This window comes from Alternaria conjuncta, assembly GCF_024043145.1.
Source record: "Alternaria conjuncta strain BMP 0040 chromosome Unknown scaffold_10, whole genome shotgun sequence".
Taxonomy (NCBI): Eukaryota; Fungi; Ascomycota; class Dothideomycetes; order Pleosporales; family Pleosporaceae; genus Alternaria; species Alternaria conjuncta.
Window position 1 is genome coordinate 622396 of NW_026250099.1, and position 21658 is coordinate 644053.

Here is a 21658-nt window from a genome sequence, read left to right on the forward strand (position 1 = left end):
TTGGTTGGTAGCCGTGCTCATCAGCTTAGTCCGACCTACACTCGTTACTAGAAAACGATGAAGCTTTCTACCTTCGCTACCTTCCTCAGCCTGTCCGTGGCTTTGGCAGCCGTACTCGACACTAGACAGCAATGCAATGAGGATGACTGCTTCCGCGCAGTTTTCGGCAGCGGCGGATTCGGTCAGATAATCAGGGCTGGAGAAGACTGCGATGACTTCCTTACTACAAGTGTCATCTGGTACCCAATGTTTGTATCCCAATCAGGATGTCTATCGAACACACTAACAGTCTACTCCAGCACCACTATCACGTCCTTTACTCTTACGACATCTACTCTGACAACACCATGCCCTTCGGAGGTATTGCCCGTTCCGACGGAAGTGCCCGTTACTACCGACGAAGAAAAGTTGTGGATTCGACAAGCACTGCCAACCGGAACTAACTGGTCCACGACCACCGTCTTTGGACCAGTGCCTACATACGCCACCCAAGCCTGTGCCTCGCAAGAATACAGTTCTGTATGCGGATGTGCGAGCATCACAAAAGATACTATCACCTATCTTAGCACCGTAAGTTTTATGTCAGTGTGCGATGGGTAATGGCTGATCATGTTCTAGACTGTGACAGATATTGAGACTACAACGTATACCAGCGTCACGATCACTGGGACGTCCTGCCCAACCATCATACCATCGTCTTCGATGAGCTCTTCAACTTCGAGCATGGTTACCTCGTCTTCGGTGTCCAGTAGTTTTTCTAGCAGCACTATCTCAAGTACATCGTCATCCACGAGCACGGATAGTTTCTCAAGCTCAGCTACAGCGTCATCCAGCACAGGAAGTTCTTCGGCATCGTTGACTGAGTCTAGTAGCTCGTCAAGCACACCGATTGTATCCAGTTCCTCCAGCTCGTCATCTACAACACCTATTAGCTCGTCTGCTAGCTCAAGCAGCTCATCTAGCAGCTTGTCCAGTAGTTCGAGCAAATCATCATCTACCACGAGCGACGTATCCAGCACGAGCTCGAGTAGCTCATCTAGTACTTCGACTGAGCCCTCTGCCACTTCAAGCACCTCGTCCACGGTATCAAGCAGCTCCTCGACTTCCTCGGGAGAAGTCCCTGCCACAAGCAGCATGTCAAGCTCTTCCATGCCTTCATCATCCACCATGACACCAAGCTCATCGCCAGGTACTACGTCATCCGAAAGCTCTTCCAGCAGCTCTTCATCAAGCACATCGGACATATCGAGCTCCTCCAGCAGTGTCTCGATAAGCTCAACTAGTAGTACTGAATCCTCATCTTCAAGCAGTGCAACACCTACCTCTAGCGACTCAAGTTCATCTGCAAGTAGTAGTTCGTCATCTTCAACGAGTAGCACAGACTCCTCGTCGTCATTGTCATCAACCACTACTCTAACTCCGACCTCCAGTGCTTCGAGCACATCGGCTAGCAGTTCATCGCCTTCCTCTTCAGCGAGCAGCACCGACTCGTCGTCTTCGCTGTCATCGTCCACTATCATAGACCCGACGACCTCTAGTGCTTCAAGCACGTCTGTCAGCAGTTCTTCGTCAATCTCATTCAGCACCACAGACTCGTCCTCCTCGCTGTCAACAATTACAATCACAGCCTCAACCTCCAGTGATTCGAGCACGTCTACTAGCAGTCTGTCGTCCTCGTCGTCATCTTCTTCGTTGTCATTCAGCACTACACCGATTTCCTCAACCACCGATGCATCGTCGACTACATCCACAACGAGCGCAACACCCAGCCCACCCGTGTGTGGAGGCTTTGGCGTTGGTCTCTGCGACGGCGCCTGCCGCGACCTCGCGACTGACGTTCTTCACTGTGGCCGCTGCAACAACGCGTGTGTCGCGGGCAACCTCTGCAACAACGGAGTGTGCGCGTCTCGTGCATGCGACTCCAACTGCGAATTTGACCGCCTGTGCAACAGAAACGGAACTTCGTCATGCCGGTGCGCAAGGACCATGGATGGCGCTGGTGTCTGTTACGACAAGGATGCGACAAACTGTTCTGACCCAGGTATCCTTCAATGCAGGACCTCAGCCAGCTGCCCGATCGGCACAGTTTGCATGCCTAACGTCTGCGACTGCGCAGATACTACCAAGGGCATCTGCGTTGGCACCACTGGGTGTGGGGACGAAGGATTGTCTGTCATGGGCGGGTTGATCCGAATCGGAGAGATGGAGAAGCGCAGAAGGACCGTCAGAGGGGTGGCGAACCAACTCTAAGGATGGGACGAAAGCATGGTGGTAGCATACGCAGGGAAAAGGGCGGCATCGTGGTTTGTTGTGATTTGGGAATAGTTGGGTGCCTGCCAATGTGCTAGTGGGCGTTGTACAATGGTCTTCACAACACAATATACATCCTTCGCTTCTATACCTACACCGGCAACGGCATCCCGTGTTGTGAATAGCGGTTGGCGTCAGTGCGACATTAAGCTCGCGGTGCATAAAGGCAATTTTTTGTTGTCAAGTGACGCTGCCGTGAGCGGTCAGTGCCTCGGAAGTTAGGTGCTAGCTTCTTTCGCGATGTCAACACACGATAGCGGGTGGTGCCACTGTAGAGGGTCGCGTGTTTGGAGGCAACAATACGCGACGCGACTGGGGAAACGCAGGTGGTGTGGAGGTGTCCAGATGCAGGCCATCGTAGAAGGGCCTTGGAAACCACGGCGAGATATGACGGGTGCAATGTTTAATGTCTAACGCATGAATGTGGCGTCTAGCGGGTCCTAGCGTGCTCCCCACGCGCTGGTGTCGTTGCCGTGGGGATCGCCCGCCATGTCCGCGACGTAAACACAAAGTATGCCGGACATGTGCCTCATCGCCTCCCCAAATATGCCCGCCATCCTTCTGCTATAGACAACCCACGTTTCAAGCCTTCTCTTCCCGGCCCCGACCTCAGTCGACGCTTCCCCAATTCCTATCTTGTTGGAGCATCATCATGTCGACGCCGGACATGGCCACCGCCGCACCTTCGCATAGACGGAACCGGAGCGCTGCAGCTGGAGTGCTCAAGTCTATCATCGCGAACAAAGGTCACAAGCGTTCGCCGACCGAGGGCGCTGGGCTGCACAACAACACCCAAATAGCCAGCCCGCCGTACATGCCTGTCTCCCAGTTCCAGGCGCCGCTCCTGCCGCCAGACCACCCCCATAGCCAATTGCGCGCGGCAACCCAGACGGAGAACGTCCCCACCAATCCGCCGTCACCGCGCAAGTCGCGAGACGTCAATTCGAGTCCCAAAAAGAGCCTGCACAAGAAGACGCTCAGTTCCGTCTCGCTGCGGTCACTGGCCAAGAAGGAGAACAAGGAGGAGAAGGAGAAGCCCGCCTACAAGAAGTCATTCGACTCGCGGCGATCTCAGGAAGAGGCCGAGATGGGCGAGAAGCCGAAGAAGACAAAGTCTTCGACCAATCTGGCTGCCATGTTCGGCGGGCGCCGGAGAGACAAGTCACCTGTGAAGGAGAGCAGAGACAAGGAGAACACCACACCACCCCGCTCTTCCCATGACAAGGCCCCACCTCGCACTCCCATCTGGGCCGAGTTCAGTTCCCAACAGGAAGTCACCACCACGAGCAAGGTCCCGCTTAACGATCAGCGACGGAGCGTCGAGGAGGAGATTGCCCTCTACACTCCCCAGGACTACTCGCCCACCAAGCAGCGCAACTTCTTTGAGGTCGGCCAACCAGCTCTCCGGCCTGCGCCGAAAGAGCGGCCCAAGTCCATGTTTGCTCCCAAGTCGACTTCCACGGCATCCTTGCTTGAGACCTTCTCGCGCAAGCGGAGCAACGAGCGCGTTCCTCTATCAGACACCAAGGGCAACGAGGGACGCACAAGGGAGAGCTCTCCTACAAAGCCGGCGAGACCCGTACTCAGTAGGGCTAGTACCGACACCGGCAGCAAGGACTACAGTCTCAATCCCATGGCGCCCCCGCCGCCGCCAGCCACAACCAAGAAGCAGAACCGAGTCATGGCTGCCGTTGCTGCCTTCAACGGAAAGTCCAAGCAAGCTGACGGCGCTCCGGCGTCTGCCAAGCTCGACCCAAAGGCGGTAGACGCCGAGTTCGAGGAGGTTCTGGTAAGTGCTGTCTGAAGAAACGAATGAATACCTACTAATGATACCAGGAATCTCGAAATATCCCCACACATCAACGTGCTCAGATGCGGACACTGAAGCTCGAGGTCAAGGCCGACTTTGTTCGCATGCACAAACTCGACATACCCCAGACTTCGCGAACAAACTCCGCTCAGTCTTCCATTGGCGAGAACACCAAGCAGGCACCACACAAGTCGTCCAAGTCCCGACACGGATCTGCTGTCGAGGATGCACAAGATGAGGCGGAAGAGGACAAGTCAGCCAACTCTACTAAGCGTGAGCGACCGCGGAGCCGAACGTTTACCTTCAACAGGAGTGACTCTCCCACGAAGAAGCAGAAGGGCGAATCGGGCGAACGGAAGACGAACTCAAAACCAGCGCCTATCCCCAAGTCTCCGTCTATGCGGTCCCTGAGATCCAATGCTTCCGATCGTTCTGTGTCCAATGGAGCGAAATCGGTCAAGGCCGACGAGTTCATCTCCTACTTGAAGAAGACGCCTAAGCCACAGAACGTCGAAGTTGGCAAGCTGCACAAGCTGCGTCTGTTGATCCGTAACGAGACCGTCGACTGGGTTGACAACTTCATCCAGGATGGTGGTATGACTGAGCTGGTCGCGTTGCTCCACCGCATCATGGAGATTGAATGGCGCGAAGACCACGAAGACACACTTCTGCACGAACTCCTTCGGTGTCTCAAGGGACTCTGCACAACTGCCACAGCTCTCAAGCAGCTCAACGAGATCTCGTCGACACTGTATCCAGCATTACTGGCCATGCTTTTCGACGAAGAGCACAAAGGTCCGAGCGAGTTTACTACGCGTGAACTCATCATCGAGATCATCTTCGCTCACATCTCCATGGCACCAGAGGGCGAGCTGGAGACCCGCGCTAAGGAGCTGATGAAGTACCTCAAAGACCCTGTCAAGGAGAAGCAGGCTTCAACTGTTCCGTTCATCCTCCAGATGCACACACAGCGGCCTTACCAGGTCTGGTGCAAAGAGCTGTCCAACGTGACCAAAGAAGTCTTCTGGATCTTCATTCACCATCTCAACGTCATTCCCGTCCCCCCCAAGCCTACGGAGGGAAAGTCGTACGCGAAAACCCACTTCCCAGGTCAACGCGCCATTGTGCCCGCAGCACCCTACGTCGGCGGCGTAGAATGGGACGCAACCAACTACCTTGCCACACACATCGACCTCCTCAACGGCATCATGGCCTCCCTGCCCACCCGCACCGCACGCAACGAGTTCCGCTCCGAACTCAAGATCTCAGGCTTCGAGAAGCTGCTCGGTCATCTCCGCGCCTGTAACCCCAAGTACTATGGCGCTGTCCACGACAGCGTCAAAGTCTGGATCGGCGCCGCCCTCGAAGACGACTGGGACGTCAAGACTGTGCGCATGGGTGCTGGTGATGGCAAGGGCGGTAGCGTAAGCCCAGCCAAGCAGAGCCCGAAGAAGAAGACGGAACCTCCTCCACAGCTCATGGCACCGCCTAAGATGGATGTCGGGCTTGGTCTTGGACTGGGCTTTGAGCGGGAGATTGCCATTGGCAGTACGAACAAAGTGGACGATGACTGGATTTGAGGAGTTCGACTTCGCCATCTGTCCGACATCTACTACCACTTGGATACCAGCCTGATATCTCGTACCCAACAGCCACTCTCGACCATCTCCTCCTTTGGATGACCAACTGCTTCGACCCACTATCACCCCAGCAAACCCATCAACATTGCTTTCACCACCGGCGCAAACACGGATACAACGGCGTTCATCACCTCTCCACTGCATTCCATCTCACATCGTCACATCGTCAAATCAACATCAAATCACAGCATGCAACTTATCCTTTCCATCTCCCACCCCCATTGGATCTCTTTCACGACACTCTCTCTTTGGCATTCCTGGGGTCCTGAACGAACATCTCTCCCTCTTTCACATCACGACCTTAGCATATGACATGACTCTCACGACCGACACGGCGGGGCAACGACACGCTGTGTTTTACTTCCTTCCTACCTTCTTTCCGACACAGATACATGAATGGAACGCGTGTATAGTGTATACATGTACTTGTTATTGCGCTCCTCCTTTTTATTGTTTATGCGCAATGTTTGAGATGCATGGGTATGGGCTGGGGGCGTATAATGTTTGGTTGGGGAGTCTTGGGTAATCTCTAGTTTTGAGAATACAGATCGTCTATCTTCTTTGCTTGGCTTTTTTATGATGGATGTGATACAAGTCCTAACCAGGACTCTATTCAACGTTCTAAGTGGGTATCTGATGTCTGACAACTGCAACTCCGTCATCCCAGGCCATAGCCATGACCACGCCAATGCCGCTAAATGATAAACTCCACACAAATGCCTCAACCCTCGCACTCTTCGTAAGTCATAGCCCATACCATATCAAGCCTTCTTCTTCCCCTTCCTCCTCCCCTTCTTCTCACCCACCTCCACGGTCCCACCCTCAACCTCACCCTCCTGCAACCCCATAACCTCATTCCCCTGCATCTCCTTCAGTTTCTCCTGGCCACTGATAAAGAAGCTCAAATCACGATTCTGCTCCTCAAGATCCGCCTTCTGGGCCTCAAGCTCCTTGACCTTATGCTCAGCCTCCTCCGCCTTCTTCTCCAAATGCTTAATCCGCTCCATCAAGCTCTCATTCACAATCTGCTCTTCTTTGTATTGCTTTGTGAGTTTGCGGGCGAGGTCAGACGCGGACGTTGCCTTTTGGGCGTTGCGCGCGGATTCGCGGGTGAGGGAGGCGATGGTGGTCGTTGCTTGAGACTGGGAGGTGGAGAGCTGGTCGAGTTTTTGGGAGAGCGAGGCGACGGATCGGGTCGCTTCATCGGCGGTTGAGGCGGCTTTTGCTGCTTTGTCGACTGCGCGTTCGAGCTGTTCCTCAAAGTATGCGCGTTGAGATTCGAGCTGCGAGGTGAGCAGGTAGGCGTACTCCATGCCCATGTTATCGAGCTTTTCGCGTGGGACGGTGTCGTTGGAGTAGCCGGTCATGCCGGGTGCGCTGAAGGATTGGTTCGAGGCGGGCATGTCGACAAGTTTGCCGTCTGCTTTGTTTTGGATTAGGCGGTGGACGTAGCCGTCGCCTGCATAGTCCCAGACGTGTTGGGTTACCACGTCCATTGCGTAGGTATGGCTTGTTGCTTCGTAGTGAGCGAATGCGTGTGCTGAGTCGTAGCGGCCACATCCTATGTTACCGCAGATTAGGCAGATCCAGAGGTTTTGTGTGGATCCGCAGACACTGCACTCGTTGTCTGGACTCTCGCCGTCTGCGCCCCGATTTAAGGTAAAGGCATCGTTTTGTGTGTAGCGACAGACTGGGCACCCTGAGCCTCTCCACTTCTCGAGACAGGCGCAGTGGAAGACGTGCTGACAGAGAATGGTAAGGAGACCGGTCGTTTCGTCCATGCGTTCGAGGCAGACAGGACAGGTTGGTAGCTCTACCAAAGCAGGTGTAGGTGGAGCGTGTGGTTTCGCGGTAAGCGAAGTAGCGATTGATGGTCCGTCGACTGGTGAAGGTACGGTGCTAGCTGGTGGGAGGGGAGCCGTGGGCTGTTTGGTCGGCGCGGGCGCGAACGGATCGTTCGTGAGGTCAGGATACGAGGTGGGATCGCGGTTTGAGTCGCCGTTCTGGAAGTTGATCGACTTGACAAAGACGACATGACAGTACTCAGGCTTCTTCTGTTAGCTGCGACCTCTTGACTATGATAGTCCTTTGTCTTACCTCCATACTGTTGAAGGCCTTGCCATCCCATTCCTTTCTCCACGCCCTCGCTTTCTTGGCTTCCCGGAACTTCATCAGCACCATGTATTTGTTCGCTCTGCTTGTCCGGATGAGCCTGAAATGCGAAACGTCTTCCCTCGTCTGCTCGCCCATGAAGCCGAGAAAGTCGGAAGGTGTCATGTATGAGGGCACCGCCAGTATACACAATGTAGTGCAGTCTTCTTCGTTGAAGTCCTTGCTCGCTCCATCCACCTCATCGTACAAGCCTGGCGTGTCCTGTCCATCGCGATAGAGATGCACCACGCCCCAGCCAACGTCTGTGTCTTTCAGATCTGAGGGTATGAACTTGCCCTTGGTCGCGAGACCACCGGCATTTGGCGCGTGTGAGGGGTGCTTGAGGCGGGCTCGATCGAGTTCAGTGCCGGTGCTCGGGTTCATGTCGATGCTCAGTATGGAGATGGTGTCGAAGCGCCAATCCCTGTGGGCAAAGCTTTGTGTTCGCCTGTGTCCCGGCCTCTTGGGCGGTTTGACCACGGGTACCGGGCTATCGTGGTGATCTGAGAAGGATGGTCGCGTGCGATGACTGAACCGACGGGCGGTAGATGTGCGATCACGGGCAGCAGCAGCTTGGCTAGCCTCGCTGCTAGAAGCTATGGGTTTCGGGAATTGATTGTATGCGCGTGATGCCGGGGAATAGGAGCCCCACGACGCTCGGCGGTGGGCTGGAAGCTTCGAGTCGAAGATGTCGCTAGGTAGAAACGTCTTGTCCGGCGACGAGCGCGAGGGATACAGCTCGAAGGTAAGGTGGAAAAAGTACGCCGGCATCAGGTCTTATTGGTAGGCGCCTGCATTTCCAACGAGTATGATTGTGAACGAAAGTTTTGAACGTAGGCAACGTGTTTGCGACCTGAGCTACGTGACTTGCAGCCGCGGCAGTGGGGCAAGCGCAAGCGCGTCATTCCCGCATCTCTCCGCAAATGTTAGCGCACCAAGACGCGCACGGCTTCACGACAAAAGCACAGTTGGAGGACTCTAGTGATAAAATTATATTTCATCCTTGCCCTGTACCTATGCAGTGCAAGTCCAGCTAATCCTCATAATGGTGGTCGCCCATGACGTGCCCTCAATGCTGTCCTTCGGATATAGTAAACGCCATAGCTATGCAATAGTAAAGAAAAAGTAAAGAAACACGCTATCCCGACAAAGATGTCATTTCCCACACTATGTGTACGGTAAGAGAGACGGCCAAGGCCGAGCCAAAGAAGGGCAATTCATGATGCCACCTGAATAAATAAGATTCGATCGCCGTGTCGTCAAGTCATTCGCCAGAACGCGTAGTGGGTATCGCTTTTGAACATGGCCAAAACATTCGCGCCGGACCCAAGTGGTGATGGGTGTAACTGTATTTCGTGTAACTCGCAGTGTTGAATGGTAGAATAGAACTAAGCCTGGTCCACGTCGATTAAGTCGCCCTCGGTGATATCCTCGATCTCGTGGCCCTTGGAGTTGACGACAATGCGTCTTCCTCGTTGGTCGGCGGGGACGCCGTCGCGTGAAGCACCAAAGTCGAGAACCTGCAATGGTCAGCTAGTAGTTCGTGAAGGCTGTTCTTAGTTGCTTACCTCGATGTATGTCATGCTGTTGCGCTGAACAGCAGCAACACAACGACGCTCGTTGAACTTGACCTGCCATACGCCGCTCAGGTCTGTGAGTAAGTCCTTGACAAACTCGCCCGTCTTCACATTCCACATCTTGAGTGTGCGGTCAGAGCCAGATATGACTTTCTGGCCGTCGTGCTGGAAGCATGTGATGGCACCTGTGTGGGCACATAGTCGGCTTTTGCATTGTCCATTCTCTGGGTCCCAGATTCGGAGAGTTGAGTCAGCAGCCGCTGATACCAAGCGCTCGTGGCTCAGATCGAGAAGTCCCACGAGCGAGGTATGACCCTCAAGCGTGAAGATGCAGGCCCCTGTCTCCAGAGACCAGACTTTGACCATGTTGTCCATGGAACCACTGATGCAGCGGTTGCGCGCGTGGTCGAGAACAACACTGTACACCTTCTGCGAGTGACCTTGAAGCCGTTGCAGAACTTCTCCGGTAGAGATTTTCCACACTCGGACGGTGCAGTCGTAGCTGCCACTGACGAGCGTGTCACCGTGTGCAGCGATCGCGCGCACTGAATGATGGTGTCCAGTAAGGGCGCGTATGAAGTACGGATTGTCGTGATCATTGGATGACGCTGCAGCCTGCATGATGCCCCGATCGCCTGGCTTGGGAAGTTTCCAGACGCGAAGGGTAGAGTCTCGCGAACCCGTAATTATGAGCTCCTCCTTCGGCATCATGATTGGCTGGCCGTCAAGGGTCTCACCAATCTGAGTTGGCTTGAGTATCACTAGGCATCGGACGGTGGAGGTGTGACCCTGGAAGACATGCGTGCACTTTCCCTTTTCAATATCCCACACGCGCACTGAGCGATCGGTGGAGCCGGATACAAGTGTGTTGCCCTCGTACTGAAGGGCCCACACGCCGCCTTCATGCCCCTCAAGGCGGCTTCGTAGCGCTCCTGTTTTTGTGTCGTAGACATTGATGTTCGTATCATCACTGCCTGTCAAGATTTTGTCTGTGTCAAACTGGAGGCATGTCACCACGTGGCGCTGATGGGCGCGGAATGCAATATGCTTCGGCTTCGTGTCAGTCGCCATCCAGCTCTTGCGGATGAGATGATGACGTTGATACAGAGACTTGAACAGATGCATAGCACGAAGACCAGGTAAACCAACATTGGGATCGGAAATGGCGGCCTCTGCTCGCTTGGCAAAAGCATGCGGCCCTTCTTGGCAGTCTGCGGGGCGCGAATAGAGGGCCATCTGTGTCCTAGTAGAGGGGCGGCTCTTGCGCGCTTTCTTGCCGCTGCCACTACCATGTTTACTGGTAGCCTTCCTCTTCTGACGTATGGAAGACGATCGTGTCACTGCGCCCTCTTGGTCTAGCAAACCACTGGAGAATCCCGAGCTGGAAAAGCCCGAGTGGCCTTCGTTGTCAGATCTGGAGGCTACCGATTGAGCCCTGAGATCGCGCTCGTAGCTGTCAGCGGAATGAGGATATTGCCAACCCCAGCCTTCTTGCACAGCGCGCTCCAACTCGCCATACGGCAGCTTGTAGCCATCCTTGTCCAACAGATCTTTCCATGCAGACTCGTGGGTATCGGTGAGCTTCCTCCAGTATTTCGACACCTGTGCAGCGCTGCACATGCTCTTCACGTCCAGATACCCGATAATCTCAAGGCTGAGCTCCGTAGGTAACGAGGCGATGAAGTCGCGTTTGAGGGCGGGATTGACGACATCTGCAACAAAGTGTAAAGTCGGCTTCTTACATCTTCTGAGCATCTGGTATAAGACGTACGACTTCATCTGTTCCGGCAGAGCATCGAACGAGTTCAGCATGTTCGGTATGTCCATAGCGGAGGGTGTGGGTAGTTGCGTGTTGGAGCTGTCGGCGTTGTCACGCTGTCGGGAGCCAGGAAACAGGGTGAAATCTCCCACGCGTGAGCTGCTTGAGGTGCCCTGTGACAGGTCAAGCCCGGAGACGTCGTTCGCATCGAAGTCCATGTCTGTGCCCGAGAAGGAAGCCCCGCCATTTGTTTGTTGGGCGAGATTTGCGGCCGCAGTGATGGGCGACAAGCTCGGACTAGGTAGGCTCGCGTCTTGTGCAGACGTTGTGTCAAGAGGCGTGAGGCGTGAGGGGGTGAAGGACGCGTCGTCGGCGAAGGGTCCAACTGGTTCCAGATCAGATTCGGCGATTGGGGGTGTAGCAGCTACGCCGGGGCCATCGAATACACCTGTGGGGAAGGCGTGCTCGGGAGAAGGCTCGCGATGGTCCGAAAGACTACCGCTGGAGTGTGATGACCGAGCGCCTGATTCTTGGAGCCGCCATCTGGGCGGCGTTTCGTCTGGTGCAATTTGCTGTGACGTAGTCCGTAGCTTGGAGTTGTGTAGATGGGCGGCGGTGCGGAGTTTTGCCAGCTTGGATGGTCCGGAGCCTACCATGTCGGTATCGGGTGTGGCCAGCTGCGGATCCTCCATGTCATCCGAGGTGGAACGGGAGGCCGTACGTGTAACGTCCTTGTTCTCGTGCTCCAGCCGGGGCTTCTTGCTTTGGCGATGTATGCCGAGAAGCTCGACGGCCTTTGTTATTGACGGTGGCGGCGGCGAATCGTCTGCATTATCCCGTTTCCGACGGCCAGATACCGAGCGTAGGCCTTGGTGAGGAGCGTGTGGTTTCGGACGCGTCGAGCGGCTGGGTGTCGTGAAGACTGGTGGGCCGTCATACGACTCGACCTTTCTGAGGGTGCCGTTGGTCGATCGTAGATTGCGTTGGAGTGATTTCTGCTACAATAGAAGCGTTAGCCGGTGGTTGGCAGATGCGACGTGAAGGGCCTCAGCCGCAGGCATATCCCTGGCATGAGGAATGCGTACCTCTCGCACCTTTTCCGATGCAGCGTCTGCCTCCTCGAAGCAGGCCAAGTTGCCTCCGGATTCAAAGTAGAACTTGCGTATCGACTCGGGTGCCTGGACGTGGGCCAGCGGGTAGTCCTTGGGGTCCCGCTCGCTAAGGCTGCCGGGGGCGTTTACACACAAAGGCGGGAACGTGGTCGTCGTGGTGTATGTGGTCGTGACTACGGTGGTCTTGGTGGCAGGCGCGAAGGAGAACTGTCCCATGGTGGCGTACGGATCTGTGGCTTCGGTGTGCACCGTCTTGGCTACGCCGTCAGCGCCGGGGCCAGCAGCGTTGGAGGCCATGTTGCACGGACGTGACGAGAGACTGAGGGCGTGAAGGCTCTTTCGGGATCCAGTGATTCGTGGGAGGATGGGCGTGGAGGGCCTGTTCGGGACACTTGCCGAGTGAAGAGGCTCGCGGAAACGTTAGTGGTGCTGTTCCGGGACCTGAGACCTCGGGATCAAAGCGCGAGCTCGGAGGAGCAGAAGACAGGCGGGAAGAGCAGCGACTCTAGTAATCGTACATGTCGCCAGCCGGTACGCTCGTCGTGTACAGGCTCGTAGTGGTGGTCACGGGAACCTGGTACTTTGCTATCCGACGTGTCGCCGCTGACGGAGAGATAGGAGCCGCTGGAGACGTGATGCCGTGGCGGTACGCGAAGTGCAAGGTGGCGGTAAGGTCGGCACGCGGTGGATCAGGAAGACGCCAGAAACGAAGGTTGGTCGTGTAGTCGTGTAAAAGGCAGCGTGGTGTACTGGCAGTGGTGGTGGGGTCTAAGGTAACGAGAAGGCACCTGGTCGGTGGGCAAAGCTAGCTTCCTCCATCCATGCAGGTGTCAACCGCCCCAATTCACACATATCACGCGCAGCGGCAAGCTTCTAATCTTTGCCGCGGGGCAAATTATCCCAGCAGTACTCTCTATGTAGAAATCACCTCAAAACATCGCAACGCCCTCTCTCTCTCTTTGTCGAAGCTATGCTTCCTATGACATGAGCTATCGCTGCACCTGCGCAGCTTGCGGGCGGATAGTGTTCTCGCGTCACTCGGCTTAGGCGCCTTCGTGTGATTCGATCACTGCCCCATCGACTTTTCCCGCCGTGGCAAAATCACAACAACAAGCGCCGCCCTCATGCTATACAATCTTCCGCTTTGTCATAGGAAAAAAAACCTTCATAACGAACGATACCTGGGATCCGTTCGGTTTCCGAGACTACACGCTGTGCGTGCGGACACATACCTAGGTATGCAGCAGTGTTGCAAGAGACAGCTGCACGACGCCAGATAGCGCCACATTGCATGACACATCTGGACAAACACAATACTCAATGAGCAATGCAGCAGCTGCATCCAGCAAGAGTGACTATCAAGATGCAGTCGTAAATACATGGGCGGTTGCGTGGTTGAAAGCCCAGCTGATGGCCACATCGCCACATTGGCGACTTGCAATGATCAGATGTCTTCTCAATACATCTCGAAGGAACGTACGTCCGACATGTGGCGTGACTCACTTGAATCCGCATAGTAATAGGACATCGTCGTTGCCCAGTGTGTTGTATAAAAACACGTGACGACTTTCTTTCATCGTAACGTGACCGGTAAAACCGAGACGATGCTTTCCGCTAGAACCGCACATGACGAGCTGTCGTCGTATCATGTGTCTGCCATGACCTGTCTTCTCATCTAAGGCAGCCTCCTTCATCAAATCGTTTCGTTGCGTTTGCTCCAGCAACGTCAGCGTCTTCGTCCTAGACTGTCTGAGAAAGCGACAGAAAGAGATTTCGTTGTCTGTTCGCTGTCGCTCTCTCCGCCCAATATAAAAGGAGGAAAGATATCTTGACACCCAAAGCGCAGTTACTTATCATCGTTCCAGTCGACCAGGCTCTCGGGCTCGGAGTGACTGAATGATAGTTTGAGAGAATATGTTTTAACTTTTGGATGTGCATCTAGTGTTTCAGCTGCAACATTTCGGACATTCATCACAGAGAATTCGTATTGTCGGGTCCATGTTCGTTGTTCGGGTTCGGGTGGAGGAGTTTGTAAACTCTACTACTCGGACTGCAGATGATGTGTGCATCTCCTCCGTACGGCCAGCCAGGACCTACTCCGAAGTCAACCATAGGGAGCAAACATGAGCGCACCGAGCAAGCTGAAACGACCTTCTCAAGCCCGAGAACCCATAGTACCAGCCGGACCTGCCAAAAATTCGCGGTGCAATCTATATTCATAGTAACACGGCGAAAACTCCGAAAGCCCCTCAACGCCACCAGATGCGTTCGGCTGCGTTCTTTCAGCCTCGTTCTTGGGCGGGAACAGTTTTGTCACGCTGACATGTTGGGTTCGACTGACCCTGAAAGTAGGGCTGTCGTTCACGTCCGGGCCTTCTTTGAACGGCCTTTCAAGGTTTAATGTAGGGAACAGAGCGTTGGACAGCAACACGCGACAAGCTCTCGCATCAGCACTACGTGAAGTATAATGATTGTGTTCGACGCGTACAGGACATGGACCACCTTGGTATCACAAACTAGCTGTGATGGACTTCCAAGGGGATCGCGCTTTCGTCGCGAGGAGATAGCCGGATCGGCGAAGAGCCGGCTTGGCTTTCGTCCGTCCCCACGAAGATGTCCATTGATCACCGTGGAGCAATCCACACCATATCCTTATAGAGACGACCTGCGACCAGAAGGGAAGGACGCGGGCGTATCACACAGTTCATCTCGCATCCCTGAGTATGCTCGACAACCCGAGATACCCAAGATACCCAATGTACCCAACATGCGGACGCCTCAGCGCTGCTACCCGCCTTGTGTCGCAACTCTGTGGATGAACGCGAAGCGAAATGCGACTTGTGCGACATCACCTGCGATGACGGTGAGTCGGAAGTGAACCCGATGGAGGAGGCAGTATGCAGGTACGAAGGGTGGAAATTGGCGACTTATGGAGGACCACGATAACACGACCATTCTCGACTTCCTCGTCCATATTCGGCATGCCACGAGCTAGAGCCTTGGCAAAGGCTAGCATGTCGCCTACTGAGCATGGGCGATCCTACAAACTTCGGTAACGCGAGCTCTAGCTTTGCTCAACCACTTGAGCAATTTCTTTCCGACAGATCCAGCCTCGTCTGATGCGGTGACGGGCAACAGGCGGATATGCTCGAGGCCGTGCCTCTCCGCACTGCTGCACATTCGGGTCGCGGCGGCGTGCTGTCATCTGACTGGAACCCAGGGAATGCATGTATGCGACGCAGCAGTGTGGCTTTTGGCTCGGAGCTTGTGCCTTGCTGCGGTCCGCACGTCTTGCCGAATGGCATGATACCCCTGAAAGCCTACTACGATGCGGATCCTACCACCACCAGCTCCTCACAAGCGGTAAATTCAATGGATCCTTGGGTTAATACTCGCGGGTTATACCCGCCATCGCCCATCTTCCTGGGAGATCTCGAAAGCTGGTTCTTTACTCCGCCATCCCCATCGCCCCCAGAAGCAGCAAACTCGATAGTCCTGAAGCGGCGCTGCATGACATCGTACTACTTTACGCCGCGCTGCCGTTCCTGCAGATAGCACTCAACCAGTCCACGCCCGATTAGCGCTCAGTGCAGCAGCGCAGTAGGGGCCCGCAGTTGAACCCTTGGATTCCTCAATTGAGGTTGCCGGATCTCTCCTACCGCATATCGGATCGTCATCTGCACCAAAAAGCAAACATCACTTAATGCTGTCAGCGCTGGCCGGGGGTAGCACAAGACGTGCCATTCGACGCAATTACACCCTATGTGGGCATTGACTTCGTAGCGCCAACTGAACTGGTCCCGCGATTCAGTCTCGACTGTCATATCTCTAACTACCCTGAGTCGCGCCCACGCCGGCACCACAGCCACCAATCTTCCACCATCATGGCTCGCGGCGACCGCGCACCCAAGAAGTTTTCCTTCCCTCTACCTCGCCGCTCGCGACCCAAGAACGACGACCTCGACGCCCGCCCTGCACCGTCGATTGCCTCTGGTCCCGACAGGCCCTCTCGTCCCGAAGACACCTCCAGCAAAGCACACCGAATCCTAGGGACGTCCGATGTCCTGCATCGCTCGGCATCTCGGCAGTCGACAATACCACCAAGTCCTGGATTCATGTCCATCGCTGTGTCTGAGGCTAGCTTCGGCTCCCACATCGACGAGAGAAACACGGCAACACCCACCGAGAACGACGGATACCTGAAACGTCCCACCATGGCAACACGAGCCTCGTCGAACGTTCTGGGACGCACATATACTGGGGAAAGCAGGCATGGCTCGGATAGCAGTTCCCTCCATCGCCGGCTACACCCTCAAACGTCGAATTCGACCCTTCGATCACATTATGATGCAAAGAAGTCGCCGCTGGCCATCTCCCAGCAAACTTCCGACTCGGCAGTCAGAGACAGGGCTTTACGAAGAGGGTATCCCCCGGTGTTGACGGATCATGGTTACGACAATCACGAAGCGAGTCCAGTGTCGCCTGTCATCCTGGAGGAAACGAGGAAGAAGGAATACCGAAAGAGTAAGCCAGCCCGGTTAGATCTTACAAAACTGTTCCCCAAGCCGAAGGATGGCAGCGACGGTCATGGCGGTACGCTGCTTTCGCCTGCCAAGATGGTCAACTCGCCGGCCGCCATGTCATCCACCTCTGAGTTCTTTCCTCGTCCAATGACGAGGCAACCGACGCCACAACTACAGCCTGCCAAATTACAGAAGAAGAAGAGCATGAAGTACCATAATCCTCCAGTAAAGCCTCAACCTCAACCTCAACCTCAACCGGATATGAGTCCAGTACGGAAAGTCAAGAGAGATCAGTATGATAATGCCAAGATTCACGTACGCCGTCCACCAAAGGGCGTCCAGCACTGGTTCGATGCGCTCGATGAGGATAGTGAAGAAAGTGAGGAAGAAGTGCGCGACTTAGAAGATAAACGCCACAACAGCGTCGCGACTGAGCCAGACCTTGTGCCAGACCTTGTGCCTACTGCTATCGAGGCTTGGCAAGTAAGGAATGCATCTCGTTGCGAAAGTCGATCGCAGAATCCCACACCAACGTTCAAGAGGGACAGTTTTGCGCTTGAGGATATCGTCGACATTACCCATCTGACCTCACCCAGCCAGTACTCTTTGGACACATATCGCTCACATACCTCAGCAAAGACCAAGACGTCAGCTATCTCCAAGACTAATCTCCAGGACTCTAGTGTCTTGTCTTTCTCCTCGTCTGAGGATGAAGCTGACGACCGGTCACGATCCCGCAAGGGCAGCGTCCGCAAGAGCATGGATAGCGCCGACTACACAGGGGAGATCGTTATCGGTCGCGCGCAAGCTTACGAGCTTCCACCACATCGCCGTATGCAGTCGTCGGGAAAACTGAGCATACTCTCAACGTCAACAAACGCCACTATCGAAGTTATGTATGCACCAGAACCGCCTTTCCCTTCGTATCATCACCCTCGTGGCAGTACCTACAGCGGTGGCAGATTGTCCAGCCACGTCAGGCAGCCCTCGATCATTCACGAAGACGACGACATCCGTCCAAAGACCGCTGTTACCCAGCCGATTTCACCAACGGCGCACAGTGTTGTGAGCACGCGCACGTCAGCCAGCGCACCACAGGCTCAGTCCGAAGGGTCACGCAAGTTTATGCAAGTCACGCCAGAAGAGGAGGCTTTGTTGGAGCTGATGAGGAAGAAACGTGCCGCTATGAACAAACAGATCGAATCATCGCAGTCATCTACACCGGAACAAGATCGGTATCAACATAAGTCAACTAAACGTCCTACACCGCCGCATCGCACGTCTGCCTCTCTTGCAGAAGGTATGTCTCCCAGCTCTGCGCGAATGGTTGAGTCACGGAACAAACACCGAGCACCCACGAGTGCACCTTGCTCCATCGCGCCATCACGTGGCAGATCTTCGACGACAGAGAGCCGTGCAACTACAAGTCGACTCCGTGACACCTCGGCCAGCACCACTTGGTCAGATCGAAACTACTCACCTGTCAGTCGCGGGAGAGTGTCGCACCAATTGCTCACTCCGTCCGTGTTCTCGCCTCAGGACATGTTGTCTCCCCCGTCTCCACCGCTTGCTGCGAGCTTTGCATCGCCCACTACCACTGGTCACCCATCACCCCTGCCATCGCCGATGACGCCTGCTCTTTACGCCGATGAGAGAGACGTCGCTGTGAAAGTTGCAAGCAGTGACACGAGCAACGAGCTTGACGAGCTAGCTATGCTTGATCACGGTATCATGCGTATGCCCTCCGTGGGTGCAAAGTCTGAATCCTCCCACCGACGACGTAGGACCGCATCCAGCGACGCCGAGATAACCTTCCCGGTGCCGCCCACATCCACCAGCTTCCGCGACCTGACTCCAGTCTCAGAGGCATCGTCCCGTGCTCCCAGCATCGTCGAACCCGCACTACCAAAGATGCCGAAGAAGAACGCGCGACACATCAGCGAACTCGCGCTCGCGAGCATAGAAACCCGGAGTCGGCAGAGCAGCATTCGTTCTACTGAATCCCGTACGTCGGTTTACTCGCAGTCATCGAGCTACTACAAGCCCGCCAGCAAGGGGAGAGCGCGCCATTTGAGCCCAGACGCCAATGTTACGAGCAGTCCCAGGATGACGAGTAATGATCGGGATAGGGACAGCGTCAGTGATGATGTCCTGGCTGCCTGGGGCAGTCTGGGAGGGACGTACTAGACTTCTACTTTTTTCTTTTCTCCTTATTTCATCTGACCGTTCTATTGGATTCGGCTACGACTCTTCTTTCCAGCATTCACATCATTCCCATTTCAGCGGTATGATACTTCTCCGCTTCTTACCCGCCGCGCATAGTTCAGTCGGCCTATTCACCTTAACTTGTAAACCTAAAGTCGCTATTTGTTGTACGATTTCCTTTGTCGCTTTTTATCACTGCATCGACTTCTCAGGGTTTCCAGCATCAGATGCATGGGTTTCGTTACCACTATTACCCTTATCGCATGAGGACGGGGGCTTGGTGATGAGGTTGGGCCATTCACATTCCCACCATAGATACTTTCCACGACTCGTAACCCGAGTCTTCAACCTAGAGTTGAGTCGCACATCAAATTGCGCTCGACAGTCTAATCACATGACTTTTTCCAACGCAACTCATATTCCATGCCATGTTTTTTGTCATGTTCCCCCACCCCCATGATGCATGCACCCCTTTTTTCCCTTCTCAAACGACTTTCTTTTTTTGGAAAACACCAGCATGTCATTGTAGGGCCGTGCACCCGGCCCTATCTCGCTTCTGCACGCCCCGTGCGACCCCAACGAGAATGGGAAGGAGAATGAAAGTGGCGTTTGTCATGCAAGCATCAAGGGAGAATGCAGGATGCAGCCAGCCGTTCAAGCATTTTCCGCGTTCCCGACCCGTTGGGAAAAAGTGAAAAGAGGGCTGTCATGCTTTTTTGATTGTGTCGGGTACCTCGTCCACGCGTGTTGGCGGTGTGTGTTGTGTCACATTGGTCGGGCATTTTCGAGCGTTTGCTTTTTCGATTGTGTCCACCGCGTTTGTGGAGAGAGGTCGTCGTGGTGGTGTGAGGGCGTCTGCTTTGGGATGACGAGAATGAGGGGAAGGTGGGGAGCATGCTGATGGGGGTTACTTGTTCGGGACGTTGAGGTGGGTTTGTTTGTTACTTTTGTCGACTGCGAGGATTATTCTTTTCGGGATCGTGTGAGTTCGCTGAGTTGGAGAGAGTGCTGAGTACGCGAGTTATTGGGGTCGTTCTTGCGACTGCTGTGGCGTCTTATTACGACGTGCATGTCGTTAGGGCTCAGTAAGTTGTCCGATGGATGGTTACAAGGTCTTCCGTCTCTGACTTCTTCGACACGGCTCTAGTTCTCGAATGCTTGTCGTTGAGAGTATCAACGTAGTTGCTCATGAAACGAACAAACATTACCACTATACAGACTGACGATCGAAAGTCTGATACACGAACAAGGAAACACTTATTTATCAAGCACCTGATTAAGTTTTCTCGATACTGTACTTGACATGCCTCTCATAAACGATGCAATCCAGCCCAATATCGAGATACTTTCCTGCTATTAGCAGTAAACTCACGCACTTCCACACTACCCACCACCAGCGGCTCACACCCCCATCTACCGACCCTGAATCTGCACTGCAACACCCCCCTGAGGAATATACGCAGCCCCAGAAACCGTATTATCCCCCCTCGTACACCGATCCATAATCACACCAGCCGACCTCGCGATATCATTACTAAACCCGCGTGTTAGCACTCCATACAAACCATACCAATCACAACCAAGAATAAAATGAGAGATAACTCACCAATTCACACTCTTAGGAGCATCATCCCTCCCCCTAACACTAACCACATCCGCACTACCCAATCTACACTGCACGCGAGCGGTAAACCCATCAACGTTACACTCCTGCCCCGCATTGCCCCTGCCTGCTAGATCATTAATACAAGCCACGGTGTCGGGCACAGAAGGGGGTCGGGAGGAGAGTTGTTGGCAGTTGCCGAAGGCTTGGCGCTTGTCCAAAGTAGCATCGTTGGTGGAGAGGTCGGGATTGAGATTGGGGTTTGCGGCGTTGAAGGCGGCAATCGCTTCCTCGGGGCTCATGGCATGCGCTGGGTCGGCGATCAGGCTGTCGACCCAGGAGGTCCAGGTGAATGTTGAGCGGGAGTTTTTGAGGGCGGTGCTGCTGCCGAGGGTGGCGAGGGTGAGGGTTGTGAGGAGGGTTGAGAGCTTCATTCTGGTGAGGGTTGGATGGGCGCGGGATAAAGGTAATTAAATGTGATGGAATGGCCGTTGGTGGAATGTAGGTATGTGCAAGCGACGTCCTTCAACTCATTTATATCCATCTTAACTCCCACATCACCATAGAGCACCACATGAGACCTTCTCTCAGGCCTCCAAGGCAACCACATCGTGAAGTTTCCACTCCCACACCGGAGAGACTCGGTGTCAGCCCGGGGACCTTCTTGAGTTAATCGGCGAGCATGAGGATGGAGCAGCGATGTACTTTCTCATAGTAAATACAACAGACAACCAATGACAAAGGGAATCAGATCGCCGAACACGTAACACAGCCACTGTACCGGTTCTTCAGGCTGCCCATGTGGCAGAATACTCGGAGCATTGAGCGCTGACACTTCGCACTATCTCGCGATGAGAGCACACTCAAGGCCACCCGTATACAGGGCAGTAGAGACTGCAAGTGGAGACGTAGGCCTTCTGCTTGTTCAATAAGGCCGCACTTCGGAAAATGACGCTGGTGTCGCATGG

At 54.5% G+C, this 21658-nt stretch overlaps 6 protein-coding genes across 6 annotated transcripts; 2 read left to right on the plus strand and 4 right to left on the minus strand.

Annotated features, from left to right (window-relative positions):
• Positions 1-614: 614 nt before the first annotated feature.
• Positions 615-2299, minus strand: J4E85_007279 (uncharacterized protein; the record flags this gene model as incomplete). Its single annotated transcript, XM_051471511.1, has 2 exons — positions 615-1741; positions 2281-2299. 2 exons carry the CDS (start codon positions 2297-2299, stop codon positions 615-617), a joined length of 1146 nt encoding a protein of 381 aa, XP_051324585.1.
• A 663-nt stretch (positions 2300-2962) lies between these two features.
• J4E85_007280 (uncharacterized protein) lies at positions 2963-5700 on the plus strand (the record flags this gene model as incomplete). Its single annotated transcript, XM_051471512.1, has 2 exons — positions 2963-4099; positions 4147-5700. 2 exons carry the CDS (start codon positions 2963-2965, stop codon positions 5698-5700), a joined length of 2691 nt encoding a protein of 896 aa, XP_051324586.1.
• Positions 5701-6521: 821 nt separating this feature from the next.
• On the minus strand, positions 6522-8682 carry J4E85_007281 (uncharacterized protein; the record flags this gene model as incomplete). Its single annotated transcript, XM_051471513.1, has 2 exons — positions 6522-7808; positions 7858-8682. 2 exons carry the CDS (start codon positions 8680-8682, stop codon positions 6522-6524), a joined length of 2112 nt encoding a protein of 703 aa, XP_051324587.1.
• Positions 8683-9299: 617 nt separating this feature from the next.
• On the minus strand, positions 9300-12656 carry J4E85_007282 (uncharacterized protein; the record flags this gene model as incomplete). The annotated part of the gene is made up of 3 exons (XM_051471514.1): positions 9300-9431; positions 9480-12245; positions 12333-12656. The coding sequence occupies 3 exons, from the start codon at positions 12654-12656 to the stop codon at positions 9300-9302; spliced, it is 3222 nt and encodes a 1073-aa protein (XP_051324588.1).
• A 3587-nt stretch (positions 12657-16243) lies between these two features.
• Positions 16244-19069, plus strand: J4E85_007283 (uncharacterized protein; the record flags this gene model as incomplete). The annotated part of the gene is made up of 2 exons (XM_051471515.1): positions 16244-18182; positions 18348-19069. 2 exons carry the CDS (start codon positions 16244-16246, stop codon positions 19067-19069), a joined length of 2661 nt encoding a protein of 886 aa, XP_051324589.1.
• Positions 19070-20500: 1431 nt separating this feature from the next.
• J4E85_007284 (uncharacterized protein) lies at positions 20501-21124 on the minus strand (the record flags this gene model as incomplete). Its single annotated transcript, XM_051471516.1, has 2 exons — positions 20501-20621; positions 20694-21124. The coding sequence occupies 2 exons, from the start codon at positions 21122-21124 to the stop codon at positions 20501-20503; spliced, it is 552 nt and encodes a 183-aa protein (XP_051324590.1).
• Positions 21125-21658: the final 534 nt, after the last annotated feature.